Here is a 27,689-nt window from a genome sequence, read left to right on the forward strand (position 1 = left end):
ATTTGAGCACAGTGAACTCACAGCTATGTTCTAGTTTGATGTGATTTGAGCTTTGGGACATCTTTTTGTGACACTTTGGTCATCCATGGCACTCAGGTAGGCTGCGGTGTTTAAACAACGCTCAGTTGGTACTAAGACACTGAAAATGTGCCAACGTCAGCAGCAGCAGCAGCAGCAGACGTGTGGGCTTCTGCCACACATCTGGGCTTCTGCCACACATCTGCTTCAGAGATGCTCTTCTGCTTCTTTTTTGTAGCAGCCCTGTAATGTGAACTTTTTCTAATCAATTTCACTTTTAGATATAAGATATTGTATAAGACAAAAAGAAAACGTGTCTATAAGACAAAAGCAAATTATGCTTTGTTTTTACAATGCAGTGTATTTTATTTTTACTTGTGTGTAATCTTTGCTGTTTGTGGGGTAATAGCTTTGATTTCAGATAGATGTGGGATCCGTTTTGGCTTCTTTTTCTTGTTGGATGTGTGAACATTTTCATTGACATCGCTGTCCACTGACTCACTGCTGCAAGGCTATTTACGGGTTGTTTTTTTTTGATTAGATAGAAGATTTTTTTCAAATGCCACTCCGGTCTGGTGGTAAAGAGAAGATGTGCTGCATCTCCTTTTCGAAGATGTGAATTTCACTCTTGTTACTCACAAAATTTGGGATTCATTTTTAAGTGGAAATGTGAAGAAAAAAGATAGATATAGGGCTCTCTGCTGCTCTAAACAAACTAATGACTAAAGCTGACTATGAAAGGCACACAAGTAGTTTCCAACAGTGGTGAACACGGCTACAGAAAGATGTTTGACCTTTATTTTGACAACGTGGGTTTTCAGACCACACATGCCTGCTTGAATACTGCACTCAGATGATTCATGCATGCCTGATTTTTTCTCTTTTTTTTAATTTTTTAACCACTCGCCTCATACACCTGTGCAGGCTGGCTCCACACTGCTGCAGTCTCTCACCTCTCCTCACTCCGTGCGCCAGCAACACCTGGAGCAGCAACCTGGAGAGTGAGATCAAACCGGCTGAGTGGATGGTGGATGTGGAGTGGGCGGGTGGGGGGGAGTGAAGATGGGAGAGTTTGGCCCCTGCGCCTTTAAGACTGCATGTGGTCCACATCTCGCTGCTCCCATGGCAGGCTCTGTAGGTGCACGCGTTCAAAGTTTGACTGGGGAATAGAGGGAAGAGCGGAGACCGCAGCAGCGGCGGCAGCAGCAGCAGCAGCAGCAGCATCGCCCCGTCGGGAAACAGAAACACACACAACTGAACATCTGAGAAGAGAGAGAGGAGAGAGGAAGGACCGCAGCTCGCCGGGGAGTGTCCGACTCTGGCGAAAAGAACAAAGGCACAGATGACTGAGCGGATTTTCGCTTTCTAAATGGAAAACACAAGGAGGTTCATTTAAGTCAGTGTTCGCTAAACGGAGGGACTCCCCCCGGGCCCCCCGGCGGCTGCAGCCTCCCCCCTCTCAGCCATGCCGCTTGTATTCCGCACACTGTTGTTCGGCTTTGTAACGCTGCTGGTTGTGCTTTTGATAATTGATGATATTGCAGAAGTGGAGGAAGAAACTGCGTAAGTATCCCGCCGTGATTTATCCACGCAGTGTGTGTGAGAGAGGGAGAGGGAGGGAGAGATGATGCCCATTGTTTTCTTACCCAGCAGGTTATTTCCTTCAGGCTTTCTCAGAAGATTTGAGGTGCGATGTGTGATGTGAGGGGAGGGAAAAGGGGGCTGACTGAGTGGAATAAACGAGTTTATTTGAATTGAAATGAAGTTCGGAGTTTGGGGTGCCGGAGTGTGCGCGGTTTGTTTTCTACATTTGTAACACTTGGGTGCAGCAGGAGCAGCTGTTCCTACAGCAGCCCGCCTGCCTGGGTCTCCAAGGATTAGGCTATTTGTCTTGCAGCAGGCTGCATGCGGGATAGGATACATTTACACTATAAGAGAGAGGGGGGAGAGAAAGAGAGAAGGGGGAAGCGTGTGTGTGTGTGTAAGAGAGACAAAAGAGGTGAAGGGGCAAAAGAACGACAAAAAAAGAGGGTCTCCTCTATATATTTTTCTTCTTTTCATTTTCAGAGTTTGAAATGTTGCCGCAGGATTCCTCCAAGTCACACACACTCGCGTTTGACCTGCAAGAAGATCCATTCTTAATTTAGCATGAAAAACATGCAGGTTCCAAAAAAGAAAAGAAAAAAAATCCAACCAGACCTCAGCAGGGCTACATCCTCCTCTGCTTCTCTTCATAATCATCACATAGATGGAAAGACGCCCTGTTACCTGAATGGCAAAAAAAACAACAACCAAAAAACAAAAACTCACTTTTAAAGAAAAAAATTCTACGTCTCTATGCAGCTTTTGTCTTCTTGCATTTCTCCCCTTTGAGCAAGAACATTTTGTTTTGAAAGCAATTACCCGGCTGTGGCTCACATTGTAATGAGGTCACATTGGTTTGTGATTTGCCGTGGGAGAAGCACCAGAACCAATTCCACTCCTGCATAAAATTCAAGCTAATATGATTATAACAATATATTTAAAAGCCACCGGGATTGTAAAACGAATGAAAGGAGCCCCGGTAGCACTCCGGTGTTTCACTTCTTCACTCCTATATTTAAAGTCGTCTATTAGATGTGACCAAGGTCACGATTGCAAAATTGCTCGAAGCTTAACAATCTGAATGCATATACAATATATTTACTGTAAATGCATTTTGCCTGATGCATTCAACACCCTTGTAAAGCGATCGCTCTTTTCCTCCATGAAAAGAAAATCTTCTTTTCAGTATAATGGGGCCCCATTAAGGTCACATTTCCCCTCATTACATCAGCAAATGGGTCCACAGTGAAGTTCTCTAAAAATGCCTTGATGTGTGCTTTTCACCTTTATTCTGTCTTGTAAGAGTGATGTACAGTACGCCTGCTGCTGGATACAGCTCAGTGTAAGAATCTACACCGCAGTAAGTGATTCATAATTCAATCTAAACCTTTTTTTTCCCACTCAGAAATATTGGACATTCAAAGAAGATGAACTTGCACCAGCTCATCCCCAAACCACACAGGTCTGAAATCTTATCTACTCAGACACACAAACACACACACACACACACACACACACACACACACACACACACACACACACACACACACACACACACACACACACACACACACACACACACACACAGCTGTAGAACACCAGTGGGTAGCTAAATGGCCTCTCTGGGTAATTTTCGCTTGCTATTGGTCACTGAATCCTTTACAGCTATGATGCCACAGTGAGTCAGTCACAGTGAGCGTCTCATTAGTTTTTTTTAAGGCGAGACACAGCCGCTATAAATACCCATCAAAGTATGTGTGTCTATGTGCGTTTGTGTGGTATCCATGTGACAATGCAAACATCTGCCATGTGAGCAAAGCTGGATTTAACTTTAAGGAAACTGCAGTATTTCGCCGAACATCACTTTACTGCATTTAAGTTATTGTTCATGTCAAGGAGGTCCTTTTTTGGAGCAGTGGCTGAATGAATCAGATACTTAAGTAGAAGTAATATTATCTGTACCTACATATAGCCTGCCGCAAGTCCTTAAGAATCTGAAGCAGTATTTGTGCTCACCAGACACTTCATTAGGTACACCTTTTTACTGTTGGGTTGGACCACTCTCTTGCTTCAAGAGTGACTTAATTCTTTGTAGCACAGATTCAGCAACATGCTGGAAACATTCCTCAGAGATTTTGGTCCATATTGACTTGATAACATCACATATTAGCTGGAGACTTGTCAGGTGCACATCAGTGTTGCGAATCTCCTGTCCCTGCAAAGGTACTGTATTGGATTGGGATAGAGTGACTGTGGGTGCTGTGTGTATACAGTGAACTCACTGACATGTTCACAAAAACAGTTTGAGATGATTTGAGCTTTGTGATGTGTTGCGTTATCTTGCTGGAAGCAGTCATCAACAGATGGGTCCACTGTGGTTGTAAAGGGATTCACATGCTTACCAACAATACTCAGCCATTAGTATTGTTGGTACATATTAGTCCAGAGTATGCCAAGATATAATCCCCCACACCATTTCGCCACCGCTGGCTGCCTGAACCATTGATACAAGGCAGGATCGATCCATGTTCTCGTGTTGTTCGTGCCAAATTCTGACCCTACCGTCCAAATGTCGAAGCAAATCAAGACTCATCACACCAGACAACGTTTTCCCAGTCTTCTGTTGAGTCCATGTGAACTGTAGCTTCAGTTTTCTGTTATTGGCTGAGAGGAGTCCCACAGGTGTGGTCTTCTGCTGCCATAGCACATCAATTTTAAGGTTCACCATGTTTAATATTTAGAGATGCTCTTGTTTGTACTTTGCTTTTAAAGGTGGTGATTTGATTTACTTTTGCCTCCATGTCAGCTGGAAGCAGACAAGAAGGCAACAGACCATTGTCCTTTGACCTTTGACATCAACGATGCTTTTTCTCTTCTTTGGACCATTCTCTATAAACCGTAAAGGTGGTTGCATGGGAAAATCCTAGTATATCAGCAGAATCTGAAATATTCAGATCCCATCTGGCACCAACAACTACGCTTTTTCAAAATAACTTAAATTACATTTTTTTCTCATTCTGATGTTCAGTTTGAACTTCAGCAGGGTGTCTTGTCTGGATGCCTAAATGGATACCATGTGATTGGCTGTTTAGATATTTGCATTAATGAGAAGTTGAACAGGTGTCCCTATCAAAATGGCCAGTGATAGAGCAGCCCCATCAGATGTCATGTTCCAGTTCAAATTTTCATCTTAAGTTGGACCTATCTTACTTTTCCTCATTTTCTGGGCTTACTGATGGTAGATGCTCCTATTAAAAATGGCGAAATTTTCAAATAATGGAGCCGGCATGGGAATAACTAAAAATGCCATATGTGAAAAATTCAGGCTTCAGTGTATTAAAAAGGTTCACTTTCATATGTTATTTCCTCCTACTGGCTCTCTATTAGGTCACAAAGAGGGGATAGCCCTAATCGGCAATCTGCTGTTTAAACCTTCTGTTTGCAAGTGGCAACCAATCAGAAATAAGTTGGGTTAAAGGAAGAGGAAGTGAAACTAAATTTCACACATAGAAGATGAACCAAGGGACTGGAAAAGAGCAAAGCCGGTAATAAACAAAGCATGGAGTCATTTGTTGAATCTAGTTTTCTTGTACCGTAACTCTACCTTGGTACACTCAGATTCACATATTTTTCTTGGTTACATTCTATACAGCATCTCTGTTTTTAGTCTGTTCGGAGAAGGAAAAGCTTGACATAACAGCCTTTAGATTTAGCAATGAATGGGGCAAATTCTAGCGATACATGGAGGAGATAACAGGCATAATTTTTTTGGACTGTGTGTTGGTAACACAACTTTTTCTTATCATTTAGAAAAGCTGCAGTACATGTAAACCCCACTGCTTTGACAACAGCAAGCGCGGACACATATCGTCACCGTCCAATCTACAATAACACTGCCAAACACTCGTCAAACAGCTGGACTTTCAATAAGACCCTCTCCCACCTCATCAGGTATTTTTATCACCCTCCACAATTATCTCCACAAGGTTTTACACTTCGCTGTAGACGGGCGGTCATAATTGGCGCATATTTTCTCTTTTCACAGGAAAAACATTCTGAGATTCCTCGACCCGGAGAGAGACATCTCGATTCTGAAGGGCACGCTGAAACCGGGAGATATCATCCACTATGTTTTTGATCGCCACAGTACCACAAACATCTCAGAAAATCTCTACCGTCTCTTGCCAACCGTATCCCCCATGAAAAACCAGCATTACAGGCGCTGTGCCATCGTGGGCAACTCCGGGATCCTTCTGAACAGCAGCTGTGGGCCTGAGATCGACTCTCATGACTTTGTTATCAGGTAACATGGGTGATTTAAGTCTTAGAAGCCTTTTGCTTGAAATAAATCATAAAACACAGCAGTTAAAATGGACTATAATTGAAATAGATTGGTGCATTAAGTTTTAGGCTTGTCTTATCTCCTGCACTGAGTGTATAATTCATATTAGTATGATAATCGATAGCTGGTGGCCACACGGCTGGAAATATTTTAATTGCGCATTTGAAAAAGCTGTCAAAGCCTCTCTGATGGCTTAAATTTGGGAGCCAACTGTCAAGTTGAGAGCTGTTAGATGAACGATTATACATGAAATTGACATTTTGAACAGCCTTTGCATTCAGCGGTAAGACGTTGTGCTTTTCAGAGAAACACCAGTGTTCTCCTGGGCCCTGCTCTCATTTAGCAGAGCGCGCTGTTTGCGAAGCCATCGGCCAGGTCTGTTTGTGTTTGGGTGCAAGCTCGCGAGTCCCTGAGTGGGTTATGTATCACCATTCATACCTGCCACCAGAGGTAAAGAAAAAAAAGCCTGTCAAGGCTGTATTATATTTGGCAGATGGAAAAAAAAAAAAGAAAAGTGTTCTGGTTTAAATTATCTTTGGAGTTAGGCATGATCGAACAGAACCGCCCAACCTGCACACTCTCAGAAATCAGTGTTGTTAGAATTAGAGCAGCACCTCACTGCGCTGGTTGATCGATAGCTCAAAGTCTTGCACACCTTTCACGAGTGGATTCTGTTGTATGCCTGTCTGTCTTGTATCTTGTGCTGCCGTGTTACCCTGGTGAGAAGAGGTCATGATTTCTAGACTCCCTCAGCATCATGATAATGCCAGGCGATGGCAGTAATGGTCAGCTGAAGTCACAGAACAGGAAATGTGTCATTTTGAGAAGCGGAGGAATTCGCTTCTGTGCTCACATATCCGATCGGCAGATAATGTTGCAGCTAAATATAGTTCCCTGCCCTTCGCTCGGTTCCCACAAAGTAGGTTGACAGCGTTCGGGGTACATAGATTGCTTCAGCTCATCATGCACCATCTGTTCTTTGCAGTGGGTACATTAGCTGCTGTGGACAGCGACAGCAACCATTAAGATGTAAAACACAACACCCCAGAGCGGAGAACACCCACACAGATAAAAGATCCAGGGTTCATTTGCTCAAATTAATGAATTAATTAATTTAAAAAAAAAAAAATCAAATCTGTGGCAATTAAAGTTTTAACTCCAAAGCCTGCTGAAGTTTTAGCAAATTTGGCAAATGTGATTCACTTTATAATTATGGTTTAAAACATAGATTATGAAAGAGATAGCATGGCGTTGGTGGCACCTGACCAGTCACAAAAAGGGAGCAATTAAATGAACACGAGGCTTACAGAACAAAATCATTTTTGTTTAATTAAAAATTGCCTTATGAGGCTTTGATGTATTTATTTATTGAGATTCTGAATTTCTACAAGACTGTGATTTCAAGAGGTTCTGTGTTTTTATAATACCTGTACTGATTTTACTAAATCTTGCCTCTGACATATTCCCTCCATGCAACAATAATTAATAAAGACTGAAACTACAGTGGGGCAAAAAAGTATTTAGTCAGCCACCGATTGTGCAAGTTCCCCCACTTAAAATGATGACAGAGGTCAGTAATTTGCACCAGAGGTACACTTCAACTGTGAGAGACAGAATGTGAAAAAAAAATCCATGAATTCACATGGTAGGATTTGTAAAGAATTTATTCGTAAATTAGGGTGGAAAATAAGTATTTGGTCACCTCAAACATGGAAAATCTCTGGCTCTCACAGACCTGTAACGTCTTCTGTAAGACGCTTTTCTGTCCCCCACTCGTTACCTGTATGAATGGCACCTGTTTGAACTCATCATCTGTATAAAAGACACCTGTCCACAGCCTCAAACAGTCAGACTCCAAACGCCGCCATGGCCAAGACCAAAGAGCTTTCGAAGGACACCAGGAAAAGTATTGTAGACCTGCACCAGACTGGGAAGAGTGAATCTACAATAGGCAAGCAGCTTGGTGTGAAAAAATCAACTGTGGGAGCAATCATCAGAAAATGGAAGACGTACAAGACCACTGATAATCTCCCACAATCTGGGGCCCCACGCAAGATCTCATCCCGTGGGGTCAAAATGATCATGAGAACGGTGAGCAAAGATCCCAGAACCACACGGGGGGACCTGGTGAATGACCTGCAGAGAGCTGGGACCAAAGTAACAAAGGTCACCATCAGTAACACACTACAACGGCAGGGAATCAAATCCCGCAGTGCCAGACGTGTTCCGCTGCTGAAGCCAGTGCATGTCCAGGCCCGTCTGAAGTTTGCCAGAGAGCACATGGATGATACAGCAGAGGATTGGGAGAATGTCATGTGGTCAGATGAAGCCAAAGTAGAACTTTTTGGTATCAACTCAACTCGTCGTGTTTGGAGGACGAAGAATACTGAGTTGCATCCCAAGAACACCACACCTACTGTGAAGCATGGGGGTGGAAACATCATGCTATGGGGCTGTTTTTCTGCCAAGGGGACAGGACGACTGATCCGTGTTAAGGACAGAATGAATGGGGCCATGTATCGTGAGATTTTGAGCCAAAACCTCCTTCCATCAGTGAGAACTTTGAAGATGAAACGAGGCTGGGTCTTCCAACATGACAATGATCCAAAACACACCGCCCGGGCAACGAAGGAGTGGCTCCGTAAGAAGCATTTGAAAGTCCTGGAGTGGCCTAGCCAGTCTCCAGACCTCAACCCCATAGAAAATCTGTGGCGGGAGTTGAAAGTCTGTGTTGCTCGGCGACAGCCCCAAAACATCACTGCTCTCGAGAAGATCTGCATGGAGGAATGGGCCAAAATACCAGCTACTGTGTGTGCAAACCTGGTAAAGACCTATAGTAAACGTTTGACCTCTGTTATTGCCAACAAAGGTTATGTTACAAAGTATTGAGTTGTATTTTTGTTATTGACCAAATACTTATTTTCCACCCTGATTTACGAATAAATTCTTTACAAATCCTACCATGTGGATTCATGGATTTTTTTTCCACATTCTGTCTCTCACAGTTGAAGTGTACCTCTGGTGCAAATTACTGACCTCTGTCATCATTTTAGGTGGGGGAACTTGCACAATCGGTGGCTGACTAAATACTTTTTTGCCCCACTGTAAATGGAAACAAGCAAAGTCACAGTGGATACTAAGTGAAACAACTGAATTAAAATTTAAAAAGATAAGCAAAAGCTGGGACAGGCAGCTCTAGTTAAACTATGGCTTTTATATAAAACTTGTCATTAATCTTTAGTTAAGAATCACTGCACTGAATTTTGATTCTTTTTACACTGATGTTTCAGATGATGAAAGTTTGACTGAAAGTAAAGAAGTCCTGGTAATTTATCATTGAAAATATGAACAAACCCCGCAGATCTGAAGTGCTCAGACTAAACAAACACTGTAATCAGTGTGTAGATAAGAGAATAAAAACGTATTAACAACAAGGCCTCCTGATGTCTCCTCCCTGCCTACAGAATGGAGATGTTTCGCTGTGAGGATAATTACCAGCTTTGTGTTTTTCTGACATTTACTTTCAGGCGGAGACTAACATCAATGAAGAAAATGCCACCCTGCTTTCCTGCTGAATTTCACCTTTACTTCTGCTCTGTTTCACTCTTCAGACTTTGGGTGGTGGTGGGGGAAACAGATGGTTGCTAAATTACGTGGAAAAAATAAACGAATAAACAAAAGCTTCTCGTCAAGGTTTCACGATGAGATGATCGAACAGCTTCCACCATTTGCTTAATGCAACCCGTCAGTTATCCACCTGTGTTTCATTAATCAGAACCACATAGGGAGGTGAAAGTTACTTAAAAGTTGCCTTCATAGAGGATATCAGAGCTTTAACTGTAACATAAAGGTGGAAAGTTTTGACTTTCTTTACTTTTGTATACTTGTAAAAGCCTTACACATCATTAGCGAACCATATATTTGATTCATTTGTGTAAATCCTAGGTGTTTAATAGAGTATTTCCCCATGTTAAAACTGAACGCTCTTTGCTTTAAGGTGTAACCTGGCACCGGTGGAGGAATACTTTCAGGACGTGGGATGGCGGACCAACTTGGTGACCATGAACCCGTCAGTAGTGCAGCGAGCCTTCCAGGACCTGGTCACCAATGAGTGGAAGGAACGCTTCTTACGGCGTCTTCGAAGCCTCAGCGGCAGCGTGTTGTGGATCCCAGCCTTCATGGCCAAGGGCGGAGAGGAGCGCGTGGAGTGGGCACTGCGTCTCATCCTGCTGCACACCGTAGACATACGCACCGCCTTTCCATCGCTGCGCCTTCTCCATGCCGTCAGAGGGTAAGATGCTCAAGCACAGACTTATAAGAACACCTGTGAGCAGCACACTCAAAGGGGCTGACGAAGCCAATCTGCAGCCCAGGTGGCTATTTTTAAGCACAGCTGATCACCGGGGGCAGTCGGTGAGATAAAGCTACTCTGCCTTTCTCCACTCAAGGGCCCACCTATCAAATTTACCTAAAAGGGAAACTGTTATGCTCATTTTTCAGCCCTATAGTTTTATTCTGGGTCTCTGACTGAGTAGCTTTGCATGACTCACAGTTCCAAGAATGACTTATTTTGGTTAAACGTCCCTCCCCACTGTGCAGCCTTTAGTTGATCTTCTATTTGTAACAAGTCATTTTAGCTAACTCCATTTAAGCCAACTTACTGCTTAAACTGTCAGTGCTTTTGTCTTTGGGAAAGCCAAATTGAGTATTATTTTGGACAATAACTTCTTTCTAATAATTTGAGGACTCTCGGTCTGTCCGTCCATCTGTTCTCCAACTGTTCTTTCAATCCACTTCAAATTTTGCAGGGGTATTAGTGGGGCCCCTGGCTGAGTGCAGTGCCCAGTTTGATGTCATTTGAATGAACGGCTCACAAGATTTTGACTAAAAGAGTGACAGCTGTGCTGTGCCGCTATCGTTCTGTGCTTCACTTTTGCCTCTCAGCCCTAAGTTTAGGATCACAGCTAACTGCCAAACACTAACCTGAACCTAATTCTAATTTTAACCCTAAGCTTAGTCTTAACCCTCAAAAAGGGCCTTGAAATTTGAAAGCATGACAGAAAAGTGCCAACTTTTAAAAAATGTAATTAAAAAAAAATCGCACGAAGACAGCTGAACAAGTATGAACGACATTTCTTTGTTTACACTTTTATCTCATTGTATGTGTTTGCTTTCCTGAAACGGTCTGTCTGTTCTGCACAGGGCTGTTTTAAACGGGCACCATCGCACTCATTTGTTCGGTTGCTGTCTCCTTTTATAGCTGTCCTCTTTTCAAGTCTGCAGCTTTAGGATCGCCTGCTTGTGACACATTTATGGGACACTTGTAAATTGTGGAAACTCGGGGAAAAAAGGGAGGAAAAGAAATGGGTTTCTTTTTCCCGAAATGAGCACTGTGACAAAAAAATAAGGAAAATATAAAATAGGCCCACTTTATATATAAAATACCAATTTAACCCTGGATACAATGTGATGGGGTCAATTTGGGAAATGTACTTCTTTCACATGGGCAGATGTTGCTTCAGGTCTAGTCTTGTCTGATGTCATGTGAGGTAAGAAGCATTTAGCTTAGTGTGAATATCTTGAGGAAAGGAAAGGAAAAGTACTAGCCTGGTCTCTTTGGCTCAAGTTGAATGTTTGCATATGCTGCTTAGTTCTGTCCAACAGTGCTGCACCCGCACAATGCTCAATGCTTGCTTTGAGGGCAGGGTGCATGAGAGGATTCAGTACAAGTCCACAAGGACACGCACGGTGTTTAAGTCCATCTCCTTGTGCACACTTTCCACTAAAGCTGCTTGAGCACAGAGGGAAGTTAAAAATTCTCTAGAAATTGAGTGCTGTGTCTGCCCACCATGCTTGGGAAAGGCTTTTCCATAGTGCTTAGCACGCATGGTAATCAACATGGACCAGTCTTTAAGCAGCTGCTGTACTTCACAGCAAAGATACCGTGGCTAAAAAGTGTGAGAGTCACCCAGCATTTCGTAATCATCCACAGGAGCTCTGTGTGGTTTGATTAGATGGTCCTGCCCAGTTACAGCTGGGAGAGGTTAACCTGCATCATCACTCCAAAATGAAACCACAATATCATCCTCATGGTGAAATCAAAAGAAAAGTCACGGGGTCAGAGGTGGTGCTGGACCAAAATATAATATGACATTTCCATTGAGTCACAGCGCTCCCACCATTTGACTCTATCTTGGTTAAAAAAAAAGCAGGGAGCAGCGAGTCCTGCACCCGACACCGTGACATTGCCAGGCAACCAGCAGAGATGCTGCATTAAAAAGCTGTGTGGACTGACCTCATGGTGTTCATAAAGTCAATCTTTCGACTTGATTCTCTGCAAGAAAGCAAACACACACATTTCACAATTCAGCGTCACGCTGAGGCTTCACTGATGAGGCGAAGTCAAAATCTCGGTGATCACATGTTCCCGTCAGCTCTTTAGCCTGATTTATACGAGCTTGTGAAAAGATCAGTTTGCCTAATTATTTGCAAATGTTGTTGATTTGTTCCTTCTGCTGCTTTTTCCGGAGCTCCTGCATAGCTCAGATAATAGGAAAAGCTGCTGCGCTGTGGTTTAATGTGTTGTGTTTAGTGCATTTGGTTAATCATGTTATAAATTCCATTTATTATCATTACTGTTATCTTTTTTTTATTTAACAGCTTGTCAGTGATTTTTTTTAAGAAGTCCTCTTTACACTGATGTCAAATGTCCTAAAGTGCATTTGGACATTTATAAAAATCCCTCTCTGCTATTGTTTGTGTGTCCTCGCCTCTGTTATCATTAGCACACTCTGCCCTGGTTCTTTCCTGCCTCGTTAAAAGCCTAACAACCACCGCTGGTCGGTGACCAAATTATGCGATTTTCTATGCTCCAACTCACTCTCGGTATTGCAAAGAGGTACAACCAGCCATGATTTTTCTTGTTTACAGACCGTAAGAAACAGTCTTTGCCCTAAATCGATAGTCGTGCCTGATAAATGCTCCCCTGACCTTTCCTTGGAAAAGCTGAACTTTAAATCGTGCTAGTTTGCAGTAGAGAATAAATCTTATGTGCTCATATTCACCGCAACCAAATCTCAAATCTCACCTCGGATGATGCCACTGATAATTAAACCCTGTTCTCCTGCCCACTGTTTGTCCTGCACGGCTCATGAGCTGATTAGAGTGGGAGGTTACTGCTGCTGCATCTCAACACGAGCTTCCACATTAACTATAGAGGGTGTTAGAGGAGAGGCTGTTGTGGCCTCAAGGCTGGGCAAATGGGCCAGTGACTGGAAAGGAAAATGAAGCTGATGCAAGCGAACGTGTGACCATCTGTCCCCGAAGCTGCTCCCAAGGGGAGCGTGTGGCACGTCACTGTCACAGGAGCTGCTAGTCACCTCAGGTAGAGAAAATAGTCGTGCAGAGCAGCTGTGGCGTCTGCAGCTTTTGTTAAAAAGGCTCACGCAGTGAAAAGAACGTACAGTCTGTGCTGCTCAGCAACACTCTGCAAAAAAGTAAAACAAAAAAAAATCGTCCACCTAAATATTTTTGATTTCATGTCAAATTCAGCAGCCAGGAGTTACTGCAGTTCTGCAACTGCAGTGAAAAAATCCAACTCTCGACAGATAGAAGTCATTTTCTTTCACAAAATTAAAAATCCCATTTCCTACAGCTTCAACCAATCACCAGTGGAAAACTCAAAGGTAAAAGAGAGAGAGGGAAGAAAGCAGCCAGTCATCACGTTTGAAAGACTGAAATTATTAAACCAACTGACCTACAGAAGACTTTAGGAATATGCGAGACAGTTGTGAGGCCAGTGTGTTGTTGTTTACATCAGAAAGGTGTCGGTCAAACTCTCTATTTTTGCTTGTGTCGCGCAGGATTCAACTCCTCCTCTTACTGAAGGAGAAAAGTGGTTCTTCCCAGTGAATGCAGAGCTCACTGTGTACCCAGAAAAGAGTTATGGACACCTTCATTGCTCATCCTTTTGTTCTGGTTCTGTCCGAGTGTCTCCTGTTTTGTCTTATCTTACAGCTCTGTCTCTGTCTGCATCTGCAGGTACTGGCTGACGAACAACGTCCACATCAAACGTCCGACCACCGGCCTCCTCATGTACACAATGGCCACTCGCTTCTGCGAGGAGATCCACCTTTACGGCTTTTGGCCCTTTTCGCTCGACCCGCAAGGCAAACCGGTTAAATACCACTACTACGACACCCTCAAATATGAGTACACCTCCAGCTCGAGTCCTCACACCATGCCTTTGGAGTTCAGGACCCTGAGCACGTTGCACAGACAGGGGGCGCTACGGCTCCACACTGGGGTTTGTGGCATCCAGCAGAGACCACAGAAAGATCTCCAGAGCAAATAGCAGAAGGTTCTGCGGCAAGCAGACTTGAATACGAGCAGTTTTTCTCGTTGCTAGCACTTTTATGAGACTTGAATTAACTTATTTTCAACAGCTGGAATGAACAATTTTTCTATTTCAAGCTCAAAGAGTGACCAACTCCACCCTCAGGCCTGAGGTCTCTCCACAAGCACATCTTTTTTTGCGTGTCTGTATGTGTGTTGATTAAATAAATTAATGAATATAATTTCATTTTTATATTCTAAATTAAAAGTAGCTGACATCCCACAAGTGTTAAAAGTTAATAAGGCTGGCTCTGAAATTCATATTCCAACTTTGCGATGACAAGACTCAATTTAGGGGTGTTTTGTGAGCTGTTAAATTACTGGTTCGCTTGTTGAGCCACAAGATGGAAGCACTTAATAATCAGGAAGAATGATGATAGAGGAAAAAAGGGGACCAACATTTCTTTTTAAAACACTTTGAAATGGAATCTCTTAAACGCTTTCTATGACATAACCTTACTTTAATGTTAGAAGGTTAATAACAAGCAAAAACTCAAACCTCCAATAAACCAGAGCCACCGTCTAATAAAGTTAGGTTACCTTGAGAACCAAATCAAGAAAGGAAGGCGTGAGCATAATGGAGGAGTGCACCAGCTGTTCACATACGAATGTTTACTCAGACTTTGCCAACGGTAAACCCACTTTGTAAACTTTCCTCAAACAGCACCAGCCCTGTTTCCTCACCGGAGGGTGAGACGGTAGCTGGATGTTTGTACTAAGAAGAGGTTTACTTTTTGAGATGAATGTATTCGTTGGCTTCCTTACAAACCTGGGAACAAGCAAGCTCCATAATGTGCTTTTAAATTAACATTAAGTCGCAATCAGCAACTATTTCAGTGAAATATCACTGAGAGGACCCCGAGCTGGACATCTGTATGCCTTTATTCATGTGGAGCAAGGGTTCTCAAGGTTTTTATGACCAATGTAGGGAGAGGAGGTCTGCACACATCACAAACACTGGAAATGTGTGTGACGTGTCTGTTATTTGTGTTTTTAATTGACTTTTCGCGACACTTAATATGTTCAGTGTTGCATTTCTTGACACCAGCTATATATGTCAGTGGTAGAAAGGTTTAGTCTGCTATAATGGCTGTAACACAGATATGTGCTGCTACACTCACTGGCCACTTTGTTAGGCACAGCTGTTCAACTGGTTGTTAATGCAAATATCTCATCAACCAATCATGAGGCAGCAGTGCATTTGGGAATGTTGGCAAATGTGGTCAAGATGACCTGCTTAGGTTTGAACTGAGCATCAAAATAGGGAAGAAAGGGGATTTAAGTGACTCTGAATGTGTCAGACAGGCTGGTCTGAGTATTTCACAATCTGCTGATCTGCTCAGATTTTCCCACACAACCATCTGTAGGGTTCACAGAGAATGGCCTGATAAAGAGAGGAGCTCACTGGATCGTGAGCAGCAGTTCTTTGGGTGGAAATGCCTTGTTGGTGTCAGAGGTCAGAGGAGCATGGCTAGACTGCTTTAAGCTGACTCAAATTATTGTTACAACCCAGGTATGCAGAAGAGCTTCTCTGAACACACAACACGTTGCACCGTGAAGCAGACGGGGCACAGCGACAGGAGACCACAACGGGTGGTCGTGGAATGTTTCCAGCACATATCCCATAAAGCATTAAGGCAGCTTACTAGCAAGGTAACCTAATGAAGTGGCCAGTGAGTGTAAAGAATAGTTTGATGTGTGGATTAGTTAAATATAAACTAGTGCATTTCTTTCTTTGTTGCCCTGAAAGACCTCGTAACATGTTACCAAGAGCTGCTACGGGCTCACAGGTCACACTTTAAGAAATATGGAGGTAGAGTGATGTGTTCATTTTTCTTGTAGAGCATGTTTGGAATTAGTATTAAACCAATATAATAGTTTGATACATAGTATTGTGCCTATAATAAATCAATTCCACCAGTCCCTAAGTGGACCATCCCCATGCCCAGACACTATAAAAGGTTTTATTTGGCTGTGAGTTCTTTAACCTAGTTATCAGTTTAAAATAAAAACAGAGTATGCAAAAAACGTCTCGTCGTAGGCCTCTGGTCAGGATAGAAACTCCTTTTTATGTACATTTTAAGGCCAGTAGTAGACTGGCTTTTCAAACGGGAACATCTTAACACAAGATTAAATTGTATTTTTGTACTTCGAGGATCCACCTCATCAAAAGGGGTTTTGTTTTGGGCTTTTTTTTTTTTTTTGGAGTTATCTCGATGTTGAGATTTTGGCCAAGAAGCTCTGGGTATTTTTCTGTAACAATATGCCTCTGTTATAGAAAATTAAAGGAAGCATTTGAAATATTCCAAGAGCTCCATAGCTAAACAAATAGCCTCTCATGCGCTCTCAGCCATGTGATTTGTCCACAAAAAGTGTTGTTTTGACAGGATGCGCCTGTTGACTTGCATGTCGACCTTATTACGCCGCCAATTAAGTTAAGAATAGACATGAAAGTTGTACTAGAGACGTCAGCAGTCTGAAGCAATGAAAGGTTTATTTGTGTGAGCTTGTCTGACTTTGGCAAAAAATAGAAACGGTTTGTGACCAACGCTATTAAGTTAATTAACCCAGAATGTGGAGTTTGCCACAGATGAGAAAAACTTTCTCACACATGTTCCCTGCTCTGAAGATTGTACAGTTTTTATCTTGCTCCCCCCCCCCCCCCCCACGTACCCTGTTAACATCTGTTTAATGTGCAAATTACAGCAAACTAATACTCGCTTTTGCACGTTTGTCTTGTGTTAATGGATACAGTTTGAGCATATTCCAGTCTTTTTGTTCGTTTTTATGATCCTCAGTGTGACTCACTGATGCTTAACGTGTGCATTTATGACAACGTGAATGTACTTTTCTGTGGCAAAAAAATACACAAAATTTTTCCTTGACACTTCAAAGGAAGCGGGTTTATTTCAGTGGCTTTTCAAATAAATGGAAACTGAGGAAACAGACAGGGCTACACGCACATCTGTGTCAGAAACCAAGCAGGGGCTTGTTTACTATAAACTTTTAAAACAGTTCCACTTGTAATTTTTTTTTCTTTTTTGTTTTTGGGTAAAATGCGGAATCATGGAAATTAGTTTCACCGCTACAGCTTTAATTTCTCTTTACGAGCGACCATGTGCAGCAGATGATTCGGTGAAGTTTTTCCATCATTTCACACAACTCCAGCCAAGAAAAAGAAAAAAAAAACTTTGACAAAGGTTGGCATCTTTGTCTGAGCAGGCACAAACACATTGATCTGCAGCTTTCTGCACAAACAGTTAAAGACACGGGACAGAAGAGAAAAAGTGGAAAACAGTAAATAACAGCAGCCAGCTTGAGGAATATTACAGAACATCATATTTCAAAAAATTCAGTATGTTTACAAGTTTGATTCACATATGATTCAATGAATGATTCTGTCAAGACAATAAACACATCCAGCTTTACCCAAAATTCCAAAAACACTTTATTTCAGACAGGCGTGGGGAGAGAAAGAAAACGATAAATTGATTGTGCAAGTTTGGTCACGGCAGTCTTTTTATTTTCTTATTAAACCGAGGATGGAGGTCATTTGGAAACAGCTGCACCTGCAGGCCACAGTGCACTATCAGATAACAGTTTGGATTAAAAGAGAAGGTCACAGACGGCAACCGCGCGACCGTGTGCTGCAGAAAAGCTCATCTGTGTCTGTTCTGCCTCGCTCCTCAAACAATGTAATTATCGTTATTGGGCAGACGGAGACGTGAGGGTCTTGTGATCTCCTCTGCTTTTCCTTTCATTCACTGTGAATAAAACTTTAGATAGATAATCGTAATTTAATTTTTTTTAATATGAGTTTTTAATATAGTGGTTTAGTATTTATAAAAAGTAACAATCACTTCCCCAAATGTCAAAAGTGGCCTTTAATACAATCATAGCCCAGGAAAATTTCTTCTTTTATGAGAAGAAGTCAGTTAGCCATTAGTGAATATTACAGTGAGGGACTTTAATTTGCTAGCTCGTATAAAGAATATCAAATTTGGGGATATTTTTAAAGCGAGCAACTGGACTTTGACCCTGAAAAGTCAAACTTTAACTTGGCCTTGAAAGTAAGATACTGGGCGCATGTTAATCACTGTGGCGGCATGACCGCAGTCTCCACAGGCAGCGCCGATCCTGCTCAGCGGTTCCTTTTTTAAGGATTAAGCGTGTTTCAGCGCACTCGATAACAGCAGATTCACATTCATAGCAAACTGGTATATACTCCATAAATATGACACAAAGTCTTTGCGCTTCGAGTCAAATCTGATAACCTTAAAGGTCAACGTCAGCTGTGATAGCAGCGAAACAGGAATGTCTGAAAGAATACACGGTAAAATATATATATATATATATGTAGCGTATGCTCACTCCTGACCGGAAAGCCTTTAACAGTATATACGCACAACAAAGTGGTTAGTACATATAGGTAATATTTGGTTTTGGTTAAAAAAATATCAATTAAATTTTACAGTTGAAGAAAGTACTCTTGGTAAATGACTACTTTACGCATTAGGCGATGATCTGTAGTGACCACCATGTATTTATTTAGTTATTTAAAGTGTGATTAACCCTGGATTACGGACATGGCTTCAAAGCAGACATTCGCTGAAAGACTTTTGGAGCCTCCTTATCTCTAACATTAGAAATAACCTGGGAGATTATTTGGCTCACGTGATAGAAGCTTTAGGAAAGCAGCGAACAGTAATGTCAAAACACCATTTAACCACAGATACAAGCCATGCACTGACAGCATTAAGTTGCTGATATGGTAAGACTTGGAAATGCGCGCGCACACACACACACACACACACACACACACCCCAAAAAATACAGGAAATCACTTGTACTTGTCCCGGGCCAAGTGGGAGTCATCAGCTCAAACACGCTGACGTCCACGCCGGTATTCACCTGCAAAGCAGAAACTTAGAGTTACTTAACGAGCACACAGTGAGGAGGAAGTGTGTTTGCCCGTCAAGAGTCCTGTCTGACTTGGAAGTCAGGAATGTCAATTAAACAAGGCGTCCCTTTGAGGAAGTGACTGTGTGAACAATGGAAAGCACGGAAGGGTGAGACCTAAAGTCAACAGTGCATTAGAATTAAAGTAGTGTGTTTCTTTAGGATGACCAAAGCTGGTCAGACACACAGTTTTTAATCAAGCTTTGTACTTAAAAAAAAAAAAAAAAACTTCCGGGACGGCTGGTAAATTTGCCGTTGTGCAAAATTTCACAGTCAAAACCAAAGTGCAATCTTGCATAAGCAAATCAGGGTTTCAGCATTTTATGACTGTAATAGTAAAGATTAAGGCGCCTGAGGAAAACGTATCAGTGTTTTAAAATCTACATTAACCTTACATTTGCTGTGTAAGAACCTGTACAAAGAAACTTATGATCTGTCTTCAAGGCCATCATTTTTAGTACTCATGGCTTCTCATGGTCAGCATCTCATCCACATCTACATTTTCTCTTCTCTGATACACGTAGAACATTCTCAGTACATGAGGCTCTCGTGTTTTCTTTCTTCTCTGCTTATGTGACCAGTAGAAATTGAAGAAAAGGAGTTTTTCCTCTGGTTCTGCTTGGAATATGATGAATGTAACATGATGAACTTGTCATTGCTTAAGTGATCCAAAAGAAATAAAAACAAAACAAACCAACCTGTATTTGACATCGAAAAGGGTTGAGTCATCCTCTTCATCGTTTTCTTCATTGAGAGGCGCCATCTCGACGCGCTCTGCAGGTGTAGTGATAATATCATACTTCCGAGTCTTCCTGATTCTTCTGCCAGATCTGCGAGAAAAGACAACCGTCACACATGAGGTGAGCAAGAGAATTAAAACTTTGCCTTTTGGACCACAAAGCCTACAACCTGAAGTTGTAATCTTCCTTTAGTTCTGCCATATGAAGTGTGTTAAAGTGCTCAGACTGGCCCAAAAAGTGGGGCAAATATTATTTCAATATGGTGATAATCAGTTGCTTAAGTAAGCGCCAACCTCCCAAAGAAGAAGTTCCAGTTTGACTGCAAAGGAAAATAGCAACTAGCAGAATTAGATCTGACCTGGATCTTACACTGTTTTTATTTACATCAACTTCTTAAATGCTAGGGACTAAAAAAAACCTCACTGATTAATTAGAAATATGATCAACAGTTTGACTGCAAAGGAAAATAGCAACTAGCAGAATTAGATCTGACCTGGATCTTACACTGTTTTTATTTACATCAACTTCTTAAATGCTAGGGACTAAAAAAAACCTCACTGATTAATTAGAAATATGATCAACAGTTTGACTGCAAAGGAAAATAGCAACTAGCAGAATTAGATCTGACCTGGATGAGCCCGAAAATAAACTGTGCAATCAGAGAAATGTAAACAGAGTAACAATGTAGCCCACTTCACTAGATTCAAGGCTTACGGGCACATAAAACGACTACATAAGGCAGTATGACGCTAAACTTATCAGTGCCTAGAAATCCCCGTAAGATGAGAATCAACAGGCCCAGACCCTTCTCCATCACATCACACGGGGACAAATCAACCACACGCAAATGTATAAACAATCCTGCTCTCATAATGTCTGCATGACTTTTACAGCTTCACAACCGTTGCAACGATTGCTTTGTTTTTTCTGCGCCAACCTGCCTACCTGACCACTTTGATGACCAGGCACGTGATGAGAGCAGCTGTTAACACGCAGATGAAAATAACAATGTTTTTCAGGGTCGGAAGATACGTCATTAGAGATGAAATCCGGGATCCCACGGCAGCATCCGTGGCATTGTTAGTCAGTGAATCTTGACTGATGACGGATGATGATGATGTTGAATTTAAGTGCGTCGCAGATGAAGGAGTGAGCAATAGTTCGCCGCTGACCCCCCAAAGAGCCGCGGCAATAAAGGTTAAGGCCAGGTTATGAGCCACCATTGTCCTGAAATAATAAAAACGCAAGCGGGATACTGCCCGTAGTTTCTCCCGAAATAGATGAGCGGCGACAGCAGCTGTCACATTATAGAGAATCCGCTTATCGGTGTCAGATTTGGTTGTTTACACAATAAAGCCAGAGGGAGAGATGCGCAGACATTTCTCTACACGTCCAAGCTGTCCTCAAAGCTGCGCTTCCCCCGTCGTAACTTGCATTTGATCCCAAAACGTGTTCCTCTCGAGGGGAGCTACAGCGATCCCTTCCTGACTGTACGAGGACTTCGCGCAGAGAAGGGGATTATCCGCCTCCGGAAGAGCTCTGCAGGCTGACCCGCTGTTCCCGGTGCTGAAGAAGAGCATTATGTGGGCTTGTGCTGCGTTCAAGCTAATCGTGTAATTTCAACAACTTCGTGCGATTGGGGGAAAATTATGCTGGCAACTTTAGTTTGACCTGTTAGTAGCTTACCTTAATAAAAAACAAATAAAAAAAAAAGCTCATAAAATACAAGAGACATATCAAAGAAATGTGCAGGTCCAATTTCATGGATTTCCTTTCAACACGGCTCATATTTTGAATCATTAGAAGTTATTAGAAGTGTGGACGAGACTTTCCTTAGCTGACAGAAACAACGCCTGGTGTAGTTTTATGTTGCTGTGGCCCATCTACTTCACAGTTCAAGATACTGGCTACTGATATGGTTTCAGTGTTAATAGATAACAGCTTTTAAATGTATTTGATTTTTAGAAAATGGTCATTTTTAGTCATCAGCGTTTAAAGAGCTATTGAAGGAAATTAAAAAACAGTTTATTCTGTCCCATCCAAAGCTACTTTTCTTGGTATTTTACAGTGTTTTCATTTATTTATATGTGATTTTAGAACAACATATGAATTTCTGTTCATGTGCACACGTTTATGGCTCCATGAAATGTGGTTTTCATTGTTACCAGACCACCTGCACACAAACAGTTAAATAGGGTGGGGTAAACATTTATGTCCAAGTTTAAGCAAAAACACATACCATAATTTCTTCACAGTGAAATTTTCCTGATAGCTGTAATCAAAATTCAACATTATGTAAGTAGTATAAAAATTAATCTAAGAATAAATGCAATCTCAACTTGTCTGCAGGTATGTAGTCAACGTAAAGTCCTGGACAATTTTACTTTATCATTACTCTCTGACACGGTTCATAGGTGGAAGAGTATCCTGACTTCTTCAAGCACATTTAAAGGTCGATTGGTAGTTCCCAAATTTCCGACTGTACTGAAGGCAGCCCTTTTCCCTTCTAACGGTGGGCCGTAGCATACGCAATTTTACAAGGGCAGCAGACACCGGGTTCACGACCGCAAATTCCTGGGAATCTTGACCAGAAAATACCTAGAAGTCAGTGGGTCAGTGATAACCACTGACAACCACATCAGTAAGGATTTAAAAAATGACTAAATCAGTGTCTTTGGGTCTGTCTTAAAATAGATGCAAATAATGATCCCCCTCCCCAAAAAATAAAAATAAATAAATAAAAAATTACGTCTTTAACCAGAATTATTGTAAGAAAAACAAAAAAACGAAGAAGCGATATTTACAAGTTATTTTTACAAGGGTTGCCTGTAACTGAGAGTAAGGAAGGAACTTAAAACTACAGTAGATGTAGACATCAGACCACAGACAAACCTGTGGGGACTCCCTGTGTATGAAAACAAAGACAAAAGCTAGTCTCATTTTGTGTGTGTGTGTGTGGTGTGTTTAATTATTTCTGTACTTTTGTACATTTCCCTTACTAGAACTCTTTAATCTGAACAAGGTCCACCAGATGGCAGCACCAAATAATAATAGAGCAAGCATTTTCTCCTCAGATGAGGTTTCAACATGCAGCACACTCTGTTTAGCGAAAACCTCGAGAATCAGAGGCATTTTGAAGCAAACAATCCATTTAGTGGTTGACTCTTTTTTCATATTTAAAGACGTATTTTATGACGTAAGATCTAACACGGATTTGTACGCAAATTACAATAATGTCAGAGGAGCTTAAGTGAACCACAAATACCAGACAGACACACAAAACAACCATTATAAACTGTCCAAAGGCTGGATGTATATTATATATAATCATTTTTGCTCAGATGTATTTGCTTTTTGTGGTTTTCCCCATGTGGGGCAAGAGTTTGTTTCAAAAGGGAGGATACAAATTTTTAGCTGACAAGGATATTGTCACATCCTGAGAACAGGGCTTGAACTTTGCACAGAAAAACAGCTCAGGTTATGACTGAGGCGATCATGTCATGCATTTCCTTAAACTAGATTGAAACACATCAATACTCTATAGGATCTATATTACCTGTGCTATGAAATATGCTCATTATAATCCATGGTATTTATTTTGAATCTTATTTCTCTTTACCTTCAAAGATGGTTTAAGCATTAATTTCCTTGTTTGACTGTCACATTTTGTGTGTATTCACATCTTTCGAAGTGAAAAATCAAACATAAGAACCTGTTCTTATGTTTGATTGTTGGGTCAGTCTTTGCTAGAACCAACATCCACACCTTTCTACAACAGTGCTGCATTTACAGGTTTCAATTCTGAGAACATGTGTTCCAAGATAAATGTTAACACTTTACACTTTACCTTTTTCATCTCCAAAGCTACCATTATAAGCCTAGTTTCCCCAAAACTACAATTTTTTTTAAAGAATTGTTAAGAACGGATGAAGAAAAGAAGTTGCAAGTCATACACATAAAAAACACCACAAATAACAGTATAAAAAAGGTAGGTCGGACACTCTATATATCATTTATCCATACATTTACTCACATATATAAACGGTAGTCCTTCATATGCTAACACATGTGTTTAAAGTATTCTAATCACACTATTTTCTATAGAAATGCGATTCTAGTGATTAATTTATAATTTCCTACCATTTTCCTACCAAACTACGCATAAATAGATCCTCCATTATCTTTGATTTACGGGTCATTTTGTCAATAAAATGTACTACATGTATCATACTTTTCTATATTTAAATTAAGGGGAGTGAGTTTTCCACTTGTTTACTGGCTCTATAGTTTAGTGTTGTTCATACATTTGCCCAGTAAGTGAAAGAGCCTCAGTATGGCCCCAGGAGGAGACACAAATCTCTTGTGAAGTTGTGTGTACAGGTTTTAAAACCCTCTTCTACACTCTATTTTCTTACCAAAATGCATTTATTAATTTCATTAAAACTGGAATCTATACATAAATATAAAATCTTACATGACTGTAACTACACCACATTAAGGACATTACAAAAAGCAACATTAAAATAAACACATTTAAGAACCAAATAGGAGTGGCACTTGTACAATTGGGGCACAGAGGCGAACCCTGTCAGTCTCTCAGAGCACAATATTTAGATTTCAGCATTCAGGAAGGACCATCCATCCAACCAGTCATTTAAAATAAGGCCATGGTCACTTCACTTGAGGCGTCTGAATTTGTAATACCTCAGCAGGGCACTCCTGTTGCTAGGCTGATGATCTTTTTATAGAAATTTTCCACTGGAAAGAGCATGCGCTGCTGTGTGGAGCATCTCATTGGCCCACGATGGGGGTGGAGTGCGTGCATACCAGAGTCTTCAACAAATAGTGTCCAACAAAGGCTGCATTCACTGAACAAGCCAAGCTTGCCATGTTTGGCTGTTCTCAATAGATTTCTCAATGCATCCATTACATTATTAGTTTGAGTTTTCCTTTCTATTTCCTTTTGTTTATTTGCAGTTAAGGTTAATAATGGGCTGAAATCAGTTGATTTTTGCCAGGTTGTCACAAGCAGTGTGGACCTCTGTTGTCTATTTCACACCTGTGCTTATATCCGGCTACATCCTCATGTATGTCTTAACCCTGAAGTAGATTTGGTCTTTCCAGTCCATTCAATTCATCTTTTTTTTTGGGGGGGGGGGATTATGCAGTTAAATATTTGAATTTTCTGTTCAAAACTAACAAATAAAAAGTTAATTTCATAGCACATCTAGCATGGCATCATCTTAGGCTAAGAAAGACTGTGTGCAAGGCCTCAATGAAGCTGAGTTCACATGGTAGCAAAAAAACATGTATTATAACTTAATAAAGTGTTATTAAGGTCCCCGGCAAGCCTTTAAGGCCATAAAAAGGAAGGGGGTCAAAGAAGGTCAGCATTATGGTAAAGAAAACCCCCCAACAACAACAAACTATTTCACATTTGATTTGTGAGAAAAGAAAAGAAAAAAAGGGTAGCCTGAAAGCACACACTAGATTCAAGTGTTGGTATACCCTCAATAAGCTAACTGTAGCTTCGTGGCCAATATTCATAACAATATTCGTACAAAGTTTTCTCACTTGGACTTCTAGCTAGCGTCCTAATGTAGCTCTATCTGACAAATATACAGCTACACTTGGCCAACATAATGTTTTGTTAACTTCTTTCATTTACGACAATGTTTTAAATATGCTGTTTTTAACGTGGCATGAGCTCAGCCGAAGAAAGAAAAAAAAAGGAGGACATTTCTTTTATGTTCAGTATGATGCTAGCGCTAGCTAGATGGGGCTGTAGAGGAAGTGGAGCTTGGCTTACGTTGAGAGCAAAAGTGGGCAGAGCCGCTGAAGGATATCAGCTCAGGCAGAGGCAGAGAGGAGGACACACGCAGCAGAGGAGCAAAGCGTCGACGACGGAGTGGAGGAAGGGCTCAGCGATGCGGCTCAAAGACCCACCAAAACGGCGAAAATCGCGCAAAAATGCGGCACTGACCGAGGCAGATGACGGGGGATAGACACGGCCCGTGAAATTGGTAAGAACTTAAGAGTAATCATACATTAATAGCTGAAAAATACGAGCCAGGCGTGTAAAGCAATATGGTGGAAAGAACGACAGATAGGCGCAGTGTTGGTAAAAATGGCTATGGTGTGCTGTTAGCGAAGAAAAAAAGAAAAGGGTCTGCAGAGTTTAAATTGCATGCATTTGTTTTTTAGTTTGTGGATTTTGTATGTTTGTAAGGGCAGTTTTGAGTTAGCTTAGTTTAGATTTTTGAAAGTGTATTTGTTCGCGACCTGTTTGGAGTTATTTCAACCTACGCATTTAAAATTTGCTTTGTCCTTGAAAGGGCAAATGCCCTTGTCTGAATTTGTTCGACAAAACCAGCAAAAATAAGCAAAAGTTTCGTTTTAAAAATGTTGTATCGGGAGCTGATTGATATTAACGCAACAACCTCAAGTACATTTTTGCTTATTTTCACAGTATTCGGTTTTTGAGGTTTTTCATCGAGTTTTAGATGAAAAAAATATTTAAAAATCGATGATTTCTTACATTTTATTAACACAGACCGCTCAGATATAGTTTGTAGCAAGATGTAACAAAGTATTATATACTCATTGCTTATTAATTAAAAATACTTTACATAAATTGTGATAAGTTGCTAAAATGTCCAAAATATGACTATTAACTAAAATCCTTTTATTTTAGACACCATACATAAACAGTACATAACTTGATTGTGAAAATGTAGGTTCTGTACATTATAAAAGCCAAGATATACTTAGAAATACAAAATAGGGTGTTGGCTTTTAACCCTTTGAGGTACTGAAGGGAGAAGTCATTTAAATATTCTCATAAATTTTCTTCTTCAAGTCACTTTACATCTGTAAATCATGTAAAGAAAAAGTTATGCTAGAAAGCTTCACCAAAAGTATGTGAATTTAAGGAAATTCTCAATTCTGTAATAAAATTAAATAAAGACATAAAATCATGTTAATATCTCAGTCTCATGGATGAGGTTGTTGATTTCTAAACATATAAAGGGAAATGCAACACATAATAAAAGCAGATGATATTTAGTCTTTTATGGCATAATACATCTAACTTTGACTATATCGTTAAATCCAACGGATTAGTACCACCCTACACATAACAAAATGTCCTCCTTAAGGTATTCTCTAGTGGATGTTACTGTTTAAGACAAATATAGTCGTGTTTTGAGTCAACAAAGCACGCAAAGATAAAACAGTTTTACTAAGTAACAACTAAATATGTAAATACTTATTTAGGGTTTTTGTAATATGGTAATATGTTAATTAGGTCTTGGATAATCCTAAAATATTGCTTTAAAAAGGTATTAAAACAGATGGCTTGCTTATGACTGGCTTGTATGCCTATGTAAGTTCTGATTTTTTTTAATTGCGACTACTAGAATAATCAAAATAATGTTTTGTTTTTTGCAGGGATTCGGTGTGATGTTTCCCAAATGACGTCAAAGAAGAGCGGAGATTGCTTTGCCTTATCTAAATGGTATGTTTTATATTTGTACCAACCAGGGTATTTTGCGTAGTCTTACCATTCGTTAGTCTTTACTGTTGCATACCTGCAGCCAGTAGGGCGTGCTGTTGTCACAGTTCCTTTCTGAAAAAAGTTTTTTTTGTTTTTT

The 27,689-nt window shown here is 40.9% G+C and overlaps 3 protein-coding genes across 4 annotated transcripts in view; 2 read left to right on the forward strand and 1 right to left on the reverse strand.

Annotated features, from left to right (window-relative positions):
- Nucleotides 1-1,254: 1,254 nt before the first annotated feature.
- st8sia2 (ST8 alpha-N-acetyl-neuraminide alpha-2,8-sialyltransferase 2) lies at nucleotides 1,255-17,284 on the forward strand. The gene is made up of 6 exons (XM_026175995.1): nucleotides 1,255-1,581; nucleotides 3,008-3,064; nucleotides 5,413-5,553; nucleotides 5,648-5,905; nucleotides 9,942-10,235; nucleotides 13,985-17,284. Exons 1-6 carry the CDS (start codon nucleotides 1,484-1,486, stop codon nucleotides 14,295-14,297), a joined length of 1,161 nt encoding a protein of 386 aa, XP_026031780.1. The 5' UTR covers nucleotides 1,255-1,483; the 3' UTR covers nucleotides 14,298-17,284.
- On the reverse strand, nucleotides 17,227-21,627 carry fam174b (family with sequence similarity 174 member B). Its single transcript, XM_026175996.1, has 3 exons — nucleotides 20,983-21,627; nucleotides 19,996-20,127; nucleotides 17,227-19,249 (listed from the first exon to the last, which is right to left on the reverse strand). Exons 1-3 carry the CDS (start codon nucleotides 21,258-21,260, stop codon nucleotides 19,246-19,248), a joined length of 414 nt encoding a protein of 137 aa, XP_026031781.1. The 5' UTR covers nucleotides 21,261-21,627; the 3' UTR covers nucleotides 17,227-19,245.
- Nucleotides 21,628-25,730: 4,103 nt separating this feature from the next.
- Nucleotides 25,731-27,689, forward strand: part of chd2 (chromodomain helicase DNA binding protein 2) — a 29,321-nt gene continuing 27,362 nt past the window's right edge. For both annotated transcript variants that reach the window (XM_026175997.1, XM_026175998.1), the window contains exons 1-2: nucleotides 25,731-26,060; nucleotides 27,487-27,553. The gene's annotated coding sequence lies outside the window, so the exon portion shown is untranslated. The remainder of the gene's footprint in view (nucleotides 26,061-27,486; nucleotides 27,554-27,689) is intronic.

The sequence above is a fragment of the Astatotilapia calliptera genome, chromosome 7 (genome assembly GCF_900246225.1).
Source record: "Astatotilapia calliptera chromosome 7, fAstCal1.2, whole genome shotgun sequence".
NCBI lineage: Eukaryota > Metazoa > Chordata > Actinopteri > Cichliformes > Cichlidae > Astatotilapia > Astatotilapia calliptera.

Coding starts and splice junctions, on each gene's coding strand:
- st8sia2 (XM_026175995.1), top strand. CDS start 1,484: ATGCCGCTTGTATTCCGCACACTGTTGTTCGGCTTTGTAACGCTGCTG. Junction 1,582..3,007: donor GAAGTGGAGGAAGAAACTGC/GTAAGTATCCCG, acceptor TTTCCCACTCAG/AAATATTGGACATTCAAAGA. Junction 5,906..9,941: donor TCTCATGACTTTGTTATCAG/GTAACATGGGTG, acceptor CTTTGCTTTAAG/GTGTAACCTGGCACCGGTGG.
- fam174b (XM_026175996.1), bottom strand. CDS start 21,260: ATGGTGGCTCATAACCTGGCCTTAACCTTTATTGCCGCGGCTCTTTGG. Junction 20,128..20,982: donor CTGGTCATCAAAGTGGTCAG/GTAGGCAGGTTG, acceptor CTTTTCTCGCAG/ATCTGGCAGAAGAATCAGGA.